The sequence below is a fragment of the Thunnus albacares genome, chromosome 6, assembly GCF_914725855.1.
Source record: "Thunnus albacares chromosome 6, fThuAlb1.1, whole genome shotgun sequence".
Taxonomy (NCBI): domain Eukaryota; kingdom Metazoa; phylum Chordata; class Actinopteri; order Scombriformes; family Scombridae; genus Thunnus; species Thunnus albacares.
In genome coordinates, this window is record NC_058111.1 from 5,751,454 (window position 1) to 5,761,335 (window position 9,882).

At 41.5% G+C, this 9,882-nt stretch overlaps 1 protein-coding gene across 1 annotated transcript in view; it reads left to right on the forward strand.

Moving 5' to 3' along the window:
- The window catches only part of hif1al (hypoxia inducible factor 1 subunit alpha, like), a 28,277-nt gene that overhangs the window by 13,008 nt on the left and 5,387 nt on the right, over nucleotides 1–9,882 (forward strand). The window contains exons 2-11 of the mRNA XM_044354227.1: nucleotides 3,020–3,210; nucleotides 4,125–4,339; nucleotides 5,108–5,192; nucleotides 5,520–5,635; nucleotides 7,110–7,291; nucleotides 7,467–7,573; nucleotides 8,101–8,248; nucleotides 8,397–8,677; nucleotides 9,210–9,373; nucleotides 9,462–9,560. Of these exons, the coding sequence (XP_044210162.1) occupies nucleotides 3,020–3,210; nucleotides 4,125–4,339; nucleotides 5,108–5,192; nucleotides 5,520–5,635; nucleotides 7,110–7,291; nucleotides 7,467–7,573; nucleotides 8,101–8,248; nucleotides 8,397–8,677; nucleotides 9,210–9,373; nucleotides 9,462–9,560 (1,588 nt within the window). The remainder of the gene's footprint in view (nucleotides 1–3,019; nucleotides 3,211–4,124; nucleotides 4,340–5,107; nucleotides 5,193–5,519; nucleotides 5,636–7,109; nucleotides 7,292–7,466; nucleotides 7,574–8,100; nucleotides 8,249–8,396; nucleotides 8,678–9,209; nucleotides 9,374–9,461; nucleotides 9,561–9,882) is intronic.

A 9,882-nucleotide genomic window follows, 5' to 3' on the forward strand; every position in this document is an offset into this window, starting at 1 on the left:
TGTTAAGGTGCATTATTGCCACGTTCGCCAGCTATGTTAGCATGAGTTAACGTTACATAAATACCAGGAACTTATCGATATTTTGGTACTGCATTCCGCGAAGACCCGCCCTACTCTGATTGGCTAGTACTCGTTGCTTTCGTTCGGTTTAGGCATGAGGAGTGAGATGATTGGGTTAGAGTAAGAATATCAGGGCGGAGTAGGAGCGTTTGCTTTCAAATCTCATACTAGCGCTAGCTTGATTTCCAGAACTTGCATATTGTAGCTTTAACAAGCGACTCAATGTGGTGTAAACATGTTACAGCTTAGTGAAGTTTATTATAAGTTTAAGAGAGTGTAAGACAAACCTTTTTAAGAAGAGCAACAGAGTAGGCATCCTTCTTCCAGGACAGAGTCATGAATGTTGTATAAACAGAGTAGACAGAAAAACATAAATATTACATAAAACTATAAGAACAGTTTATGTATATTTTGTGCCAAACCATTTTTACTCGACTGCAACAAGAATGAGGATGCCAAATCCAAGCTGTGCACTAATCTCAAAATGATGAATATCCTTCACACACCCTCCAGGGCCACTGCTGTTGTGACTCAGAGGTCACATAAACATTTTCTGTGTATTTGTGTATGTGCTTTAGTCGTCTCTGTGCCTGTTCAAGGATCTCTCTCTCACTTTCTCTGCTAATCCTGTATATAACGGGCTGCAGATGAGCTTCCCCGATTGGCTGAGTGAATGAGTGTGAGTGTGGAGGTTAATCCGGGGAGCTGACTGGTGCCAGTCTCCAAACTTGTGGTTTTGAAAGGCTGGAACCAAGCTGACCACCCTGCCGGCCATTATGTTGTTGTGTAGAAGGTTGTAAATAGCTTTTGCAAATAACAGCCTGGGTTCTGCAGGGGCGGGCGGCATTTTGATTTAACTTCTTCTCCTGTTTTTGTTCTTTTGGTCAGTGATTTATATTTTTGTTTCTTTTGTTTGGTTCAGTAATTCGAGGTTCAGTAACTTTAGTTTCCTTCTGGTTGTTGTTTTGCTGCTAGCCCACCCTGAAGCCAAAAAACTATGACAAAAACATTGAAAAGGCGCCAAAATTCCTTGTTGCTGGTGTTTCTCATTTTCATGTCGCGCCCACAGCCGGACCGTAACACTGTATACAGTAAAACTACAGTATAATTTTCAGGAAGTGCAGACATTATTGCATGTTGAATTATATGGTTTTGTATTGTAGTGTATAGTATCAGTTTATCTTGTATCACAGTCAAAACTGAGGAGATATTTTTGAAGCAGTATCTTGTGTTTTGTCCTTGTTGTGTGTTTAATCATTCATCGGAGAGCCTGACTGAGCTCTGAGTGATACTAAAGTTAATGTTTCTTTTATTGTCAGTGATTATTGGTTCCTTTTTTTTTTTCCTGTTACGGCACTCTAACAACAGTCGCTGCACATTACAAGTGTTTGTAGTTTCAAAGGGCAGAAATTAGTTGCGTTTGAAGTCATTTCAAGTAGAGCAAATCCACAGTGTTGCTTTCTGTGTCTAATTGGATGTGATTGGATATCCGCCCACTGTACAAAACACTGTATATGTGTGTGTGTGTGTGTGTGAGAAATTTAACCCTGCTTTTGTCCCTTTTGTCAGCACATGTTTCTGGATTCAGAGAGAGAGAGAGAGAGGGAAAAAACAAACAGCGAGGGAGGATCTGGACACTTTCCCAGTAGCGAAATAACATTCTGTTCTCTTCAGTTTTTGGACATTTCTCTGTATTTTTGCTGTCCGTGATTTTCCCACTTTGGGCAAAAAAAAAAAAAAAAAAAAATCTAGGAATGTTTATAGCCCGAATAAAGAGATGGAGGTCTTTATGCCCACCCCCCCCCCCCCGCCTCCCTCCCTCTTTCAAGAATGCCAAGGATGAATTTATAGAAGGGTCGCTGCTGTGGTTCCTTAAGCGGAGTCGAGCAAACCCCAGCGGGACGTCGGAGGGTCTCAAGACAAAACAGAAGAATTTAAGGCTTTTAAAGAGCAATAAAAGTTTGAATCATATCCGTCATAATTGAAAGTGTTAGTGATGAGTGTTAATTGAGGATAAGCAGGAAGATGCAGCCCTTGTTTTTTCTCGTTGTTGCATCAAAACTCCCAAATTTTCTTACAGCTCACAGTTTTTTAAAAGTCATCACAGATCACAGCTGAGTTGGAAAACATCATCTGGGAGGAACCTTTTGGAATTTGTTGATACAATCTGCAGCTCTGAACGTCTTACATTGTTGTACTGACAGAATATTTTCATTTCTTTTAAACGATCCGTGTTATTTGGTCGTAGATGTGACTTCATCAGATGATTTGAAAAGAGACATTAAAAACAGATAAATGATAACGATGCTTTAAAGATCACAGCAGCAGAACTTTAATGTTTAAGATTGCCGGTTTAATTTCCCATTTAGCAAATGTTAGTAATATGAAACGTTGGTGTATTTACAGTATTTTAATCAGGGTTTTCTTCAGTTTCTTATCATTGAACTTACAGAAATGCACTTGTGTGTTTTAGATCAAACAAACAATGAAAACAGTGTCTTTAACAGAGGAAAAAAAGGAAAAACATGGACTGAACTGAAAAAAAATGGATACCTGAGGGTTGTTTTTGAGGGGAAAATGTTTAAAAGGCTGAGAGGACGTGATGGAGGGAGTGTGATATGATCTTTTTTTTTTTTCTCCTCTGTTGATCCTTAACTCCTTGCTGACATATTTTCTTTTCTGTCCCATTTCAACTCTTGTTTTTCTCCCACATTCCTGCCGTCTCTCCTCATCTCCCCACCCGCCTCTCCCTTCTTTTTTGTTTATGACATCTAAACGCTCTTTCTTTCTTTGTCCTCCTCCTCCTCCTCCTCTTTACCTCTCATTCTTCCTCTTTTTATATCCCCTTCTTTCACTTTCTTCCTCTTCTTTCTTCAAACATTTCTCTCCTGTCCCAACACACCTATCCCACATCCCTCTCATCCTCCTCCTCCTCCTCCTCCTCCTCCTCCTCCTCCAGGACCAGTTCAGAGCAGAGGAAGCTGCATTCCCGTGATGCGGCCAGGTGCAGGCGGAGTAAGGAGACAGAGGTCTTTTATGAGCTCGCCCGCACTCTCCCCCTCCCCCGCCGAATCTCCAGCCACCTGGACAAAGCCGCCATCATGAGAGTCACCCTCAGCTACCTGCGGATGCGCCACCTCCTCCAACCCGGTGAGAATCTGCAGATAATCCTCCGTTCTGACATGAACCAGATATTCCCGCCAGGTTCAGACACGGTTTCTCAATTATTTGTTTGTCTTTAACTTGCTTACTCTCCTCTAACTCCTTAAAAAAAACATATCATAACTCAAGGAAACGTGAGGATTTTGAGCGATCGCTCGGCCTCCACCTGGCTGATACGCCGCTACAACACGCCCCACGTCTCAGTCGTCTCAATTAAAATCCTCTCGTCTCCCCTTCATGACTGAAGGAGATTCAATAGTGAACTCAGTCAGGCTTCTCGAGCCCGCTTGATTGGAAAAAGCAGCGCTCCGATACTCTGCACGAGTGTTTTTCTATCAGCGTGTTATCCCGGTGATATGAGTTGGCTCGGCATAAGTTTTGTTCCCTCAGGTGTGAGAACAGAGTAATGAACTCATCAATAATGAAGGGACATGGTTGAATTTATATTACTCAGATGACAAAATATGAAAAATGCATCAGGATCTCTGACGCGTGGCTCCGCTGACAGCTTTCATAACCCGAAACTCTACCGGAGGAGGGAGGAAAAAAGAGAACGGTTTATTTTACTCAACTGTGGATGAAAGTTTTTATACTTTGAGTTGAATTCGTTACAAGGTTAAATGTTAAATCACTGGGAAAATGGGATAATTATATTAACTGTCATTTCATTAACAAATGATGGATTGTTATAGTCAGACAGTGGTAAGAAAATACTTTTGGTTCATGAAAACTCATTAATGTATAATATAATTTCCATTATGTGCAGACGGTTTAACCACCCAATCTAAAAAAAATGCTAAAAATTTTCATTAATAATCCAACGGAGGCTTACAAACAATTAATCGTCTGCTCTGAAACAAGTTCTGTCTGCTGCAATAATCATCTGGTTGTTTTTACAACAGGTGAGAATCAAAAGGAGTCGTCTAAAGAAGAAGAAGAAGAGAAGGAGGAGGAGGAAGAGGAGGAGAAGGAAGAGGAGGAGGAGGAGGAGGTGGAAGAAGATCCGATGGACTCTTTCTATCCTCAGGTGTTGGCTGGTTTCATCATGGTGATGACGGAGGAAGGAGACATGATCTACCTGACAGACAACGTCAGCAGACACATCGGCATCACTCAGGTATAATATATATTATATATATAGGTATAATAATAATTAGATTCACACATGCTGGTTAAAACATTGGACACACAGATCATAAAGTATCTGATATGTTCACGTATTAAGTTTCTTTCACACATTTCAAACCTGCTGGCTTCCTGTTTATGTGTCTGTTTCAGCTGCTTTCCTTTCTCTCACCTGTCAGGCTCTTTAGATTAATTCAACTTTAGAAGTAGAGCTACCACCATCATAATCATTTCATACATACACGTTGTGGTTCCATATTTTTACTACACTTGGTTTTTATACGACTGTTTCTTTAATCGGAGTCGGTGCTTTTACTGTACGCCTCTGGGATAGTATGTGACCTATTCTCAGTAACTCGAGCAGGATGGAGAGAGACAAGACATCCCTGAAATCTATTTTTAGTTCTGTTTGAGATCGAGTTTCTCACTGAAGCACAACTAGGTTACAATAACCGCGTGATGAAATACAGAGCGAAACTTCCTGTCCTACTGAGTATCACAGGGCTGTAATGATTTAATCCAGTAATCATAACATTCACTGTCACTTGTCTCAGCAAAGATTCACCACAATGATTTAATTTGATATAGTTTGTTTTGATTCATTTCAACATTTCCAAAAAAGTATAATGTAGTTTAAAAAGTGAAGTCCAGACAAGCCTTTAACTAAGGTGTCAGTCGTACTAAATACATGTATTTATATATAACACATGTGCAAAACCTCAAGTTACTGACAGATGTTGTTGTTTTTTATGGTCCACAGCTGGAGCTGCTGGGTCAGAGTGTCTACGACTTTGTTCATCCCTGTGATCAGGAGGAGCTCCGAGACCTGCTGGCTTCACGCCCAGGTCAGACACACCACTTATTGTTATGATAAGAATCCTTAAAAACAGATAACATATTCAAGATTTCCTCTCAAATCCAAACAGGAATTATGACATAAAGCTTGGATCCATGTTAATGTTGGACAAACACACCCACTCTTTTTGGCAAAGAAATGATTTGATCATAGTTTTGTAAGATTTCTGTGTTTTCAATCATTTTATTAAGATAGTTCTGACTTTTTCTCTATAAATGATAGATGTCTTGGTTTGAAAACACAACTCAAAGAGCTTATTTTGAGTTGATAAAACCTCTGTGAGCGAGAGAAGTTAGTTTTGTCTCGTTGTTTTCAGGTTCGAGTAAGAAACCGTTGACAGAACAGGCGAGCGAGAGGAACTTCTTCCTGCGTATGAAGAGCACACTGACCAGCAGGGGGCGCACCGTCAACATCAAATCCGCCACCTGGAAGGTTGTTTTAACACAGACTTTATAAAAAGACACACATACACACACTTAACTCAGCGCTAGAGTGGTGTGAGACCAGCCAAGACAGGCTTCTCTGAGGACACACACACACACACACACACACACACACACACACACACACACATACAGTACCAGTGAACTGGTAACTTTTGACTGGTACTGTACACAAGTCCAGCCTGAAAGAGATACGAGTGGGTCGGACCATCTCTGGCAGTCGGCCTTGTTCTCCTCATGCTGTTCTGTGTTCCTGGTTCACTCACAGTTGCTCACATTGAAACACACTCGGTACATAGAGTTCACACACTCACCGCAGAGCAACAGATGTCCTGTGTTCATTTATGCCTGATACCATATTTGTTGACACCAGAGCAGCAGACCGAAGCTTTGAACTCAACTTCAACTTAAGAGACAGAAATAAAAACATGATTTAGATTGTGAGACTTGATCTACTTGACTATTTGGCCTAATTCTCTAAAAAAAACTTGACCTCAGGCTTGAAAGCATAAACAGTTTCAGTATTTGTCCAAGAAGCAGTAAATACATAAAACAGGGACAGAAATGCGTCACACAGCTGGAATATTTAACCGCATCAAAGGGACTTGATGTGCAAAACACACTATAAACAGCTCTGAACAGAAAATATTAAAATTTCATGTCATTTTAATGACCAGCATCAGACACCAGAAAGATTTGACTATGAAGACTTGTGACTATACATGACATAGACGACATGTAAGATGATTAAACAGTTTGTGGCTTTAAGATGAAATTCAGTTTGACACAGCAGCTCACGGGATTCAAATTTATACATTTAAAAAAAGTAAGTAGAAACAGAATAGATACAGTAAAGTAGATCTGCGTGTCCTAAAAATATACACACGTACACACACTCATAGTAGTATCTGTATAAGCATGTGCAATATCAGCGACAGTTTAACTGTGAGTGATGTGTGGTTTTGAGTCTCAGTCAGTGGAGGTAGGAGTTATTGTGGCGTTGTGGAGTCTGATGGCTGATTGCACAAAGGAATCCACTAAGCGGTTAAAGACACGTGGCTGAAAGAGTCTGTGGCTGAACGTGTTCCTGAGCTCAGCGTAGAGAGGATGAGAGTCGTTGTCCATGATCAGCTTCTCTCTCATCCTCGTCTCTGTCGCTGCCTCCACATCGTCCAGCTCCGTCCCCTCCACGGAGACGGCCTCCCTCACCAGCTTGCCTGTCCTTATGCCACCTCCCCCAGTACACCACAGCAAACACTGGTCACTGCAGACTGGTAGAACATCTGTAGCAGCCTAGTGCACATATTGAAGGACCTCAGCCTGCTCTGTTTTCCTGCAGAGGGCCTCGGTGTTAGATTAGTTTAGAAAAACATGTTTCTAACTCAGTAAATCAAGCTATTTAAAAGTATTATTGTGGAATTGCTGCTAAAACGGTATCTAAATGAATCTTCCCTTCTCTGCAGGTTCTTCACTGCACGGGTCACATGCGACCGTTCGGCGGCTCCTCGTCGCCCCCTGCAGCCAGAGTGATGACTGTGCTGTGTGAGCCTGTCCCTCACCCGTCCAGTGTGGAGTTCCCTCTGGACACCTGCACCTTCCTCACCCGCCACAGCATGGACCTGCGCTTCACACACTGCGAGGGCAGGTAGGACCACCAGCTAGACCCTGACCTTTGACCTCAAGTGGATGGGATGCAAGAGAACAGTGTTTCTTTTTTTTAATGAAAAACTAGAATGTCAAATCCTGCAGAAAACCTGTTTATTTGCTCTTTTTTTTTAATTCGTCTGTTGTTTTTGTTCTCTTCCTCTTTCTGTTTCCAGGGTGACAGAGTTAGTGGGATACAAACCTGACGATCTGATTGGCCGTTCAGCCTTTGAGTTTCATCACGCGCTCGACTCTGATCACGTCAACAAGAGCCTGCACACATGTGAGTGTATATATGTGTGTGTGTACCGTATCAGAAAAAAGACACACACATGTAATTACAATGAAGTGATTATGAACAAAATAGTTTTATATCCTTTTAACTTGCATATGCAGTTCATCTCTAAAAAAATACCTAGAATACAGTATTAATAATGGATATAAACATCTAGACTTTCTTTGAAACAAGATTTGTCACCTTTTATCTGCAAAATGTACAAATTTCTATGACATAGCTATGAAAAATTAGCATTTTTTTTAGCTTTTTCACCATATTTGCATATCTGAGGTTATTCAATGTGTTTCTAATTCTTTTGTTTTAAGGATTGTAGATTTTTTTGCCCATAGAGCAACACAAAACATCAGTCATTGTTTTGATGTTGCAGAAATATGTTATAAGTCTGTAAACAAACCAGACAGAGGATGTGTCTGCCCACACAGGAGCAGGATTTTATTAATGCTGCAGTATCTCATGTATGTACTTTGTGTCCATCCCTCTTCTGTTTACGTCTCTCCGTCCACGCTGTGTAGTGCTCTCCAAAGGTCAGGTGAGCACCAGTCACTACCGTTTCCTGGCGAACAGCGGCGGCTTCGTCTGGGCAGAGACTCAGGCCACCGTCCTCTACAGCAGCAAGACGTCGCAACCCGAGGCCGTCGTCTGCCTCAACTTCATACTCAGGTACTTTAAAAAAACAGCGAGGTTGCGTCACATAACTCTTGCTCTAACACGAGTTGGGACAGAGCTGCAAACTCAGAAACCAAAACATGACCAAGAAGACAACTTCTTTTTATTTCTATTTCTTCTTCTTCTCCTCTCTCTTCTGCAGCGCCATAGAGCAGCCAGACGTCGTTTTCTCCGTCGAGCAGATCCGTTGCGGCCAGCTGCCTAAAGCTGAACTCGAGTCACCTTCAGCTGCAGCAGAGGAACGTGAGACCTCTGACCTCTGTGACCCCGACGGCGAGCGTCTCTCTGACTGCGGTCAGACTGACGATGCGGGTTCGAATCCCAGCAGCGCTGCGGAGCTTTTCTTGAAACTGAACGAGGAGCCGGAGGAGCTTCTCCAGTTGGCTCCCGAGCCCGGAGACACCATCATACCGCTGACAGGAGGTTTGTGTCAGACTTTAATGTTCACATGAGCATCACTCTTTAAAAAGTCATTTATTAATTTACCTCATTGTCTGCACAAAACAGGAACTTGCAACTTATGTTATAAAACTTCTCATCATCAGAATCAAATGTACTTTCCTCGTTCCTCTCTCTAACATGCAAAAGTGTACTACGGTACATGATGAATGAAATACTTTTATTTTAACTACCTGTCCTTATAGTATCAATAATTATGGCCTCATATATGGTGAATAAGTTGCACTAAAAGTTGCAAAAATTAAATGTAGAGAAACAAATTAGACATTATAAGTAAAGTGATTTTTTTTCTCCCCAGTTTGCATAAAATAATGTGGTCAAATTATAGAGCAATAGCTTTACATGAGGCTTGTTTTGTGACTTAAGGTTTCTCAAAATTATCAAGAATCTTACATTCTTAAATAAGACAGTTAGTCTTCGATCAGTGATCTGTGTCCAAGCTGTTGAATCCTTCGGCTGAGTCGTCTGAACTCTTCGTGTTTTCTGTCTCTGTCAGATTTCGTCGAGCTGTCGTTCGCCAATCCGCTCAGTCCGAGCTCAGTGCTGGACCATCCGCAGGATCTCTGCACGCCACAGCTGCGCCAGCTCCTCTCACCCATCTTCAACCCCATCACTCCACCCTCATCATCATCATCATCACCTGATCCTAAGCAAGAGCCGGTAAATACAAACCTTAAATATTTAAAATCTTTTTCTTTTTTTTCCTCTGAAAGTGTCTCTCAGTCAGATTTGTCGTCTCCTCCCTCAGGGCTCTTGTGAGCAGGAAGTGATGGACACCAGCAAGGTGGAGCGGTTCTTCGCTGTTTGGCCAGAAGACGGTCAGAAGGCAGAAGGACAAACACTGGAGGTAAAAGCAGGACACACAGATAAACCTTCACTTAGATTAGAAGACCATGTTTCTGTCCTTTCCTCTGTTATTTATGACGTCATCCAATCTGAAGGGCTCCTTATTTGTTTTTATTTGTCGCGATATTATGAAAAAATTTATTGTTTTTCTAAATAACTTTGAACAGCTGCTTATTTGCATTTCTATTTTCTATTCACCTTCTATTTGTGGAATCATTCTTTAGAAACTGAACCTCTTGAAGCAGAAAAAAACAACTTTTGGTTTCAATTCAGAGTGAAATGAGTTTAATCTGATATGAGTTGAGTTTGTGAAAATTGGGCCA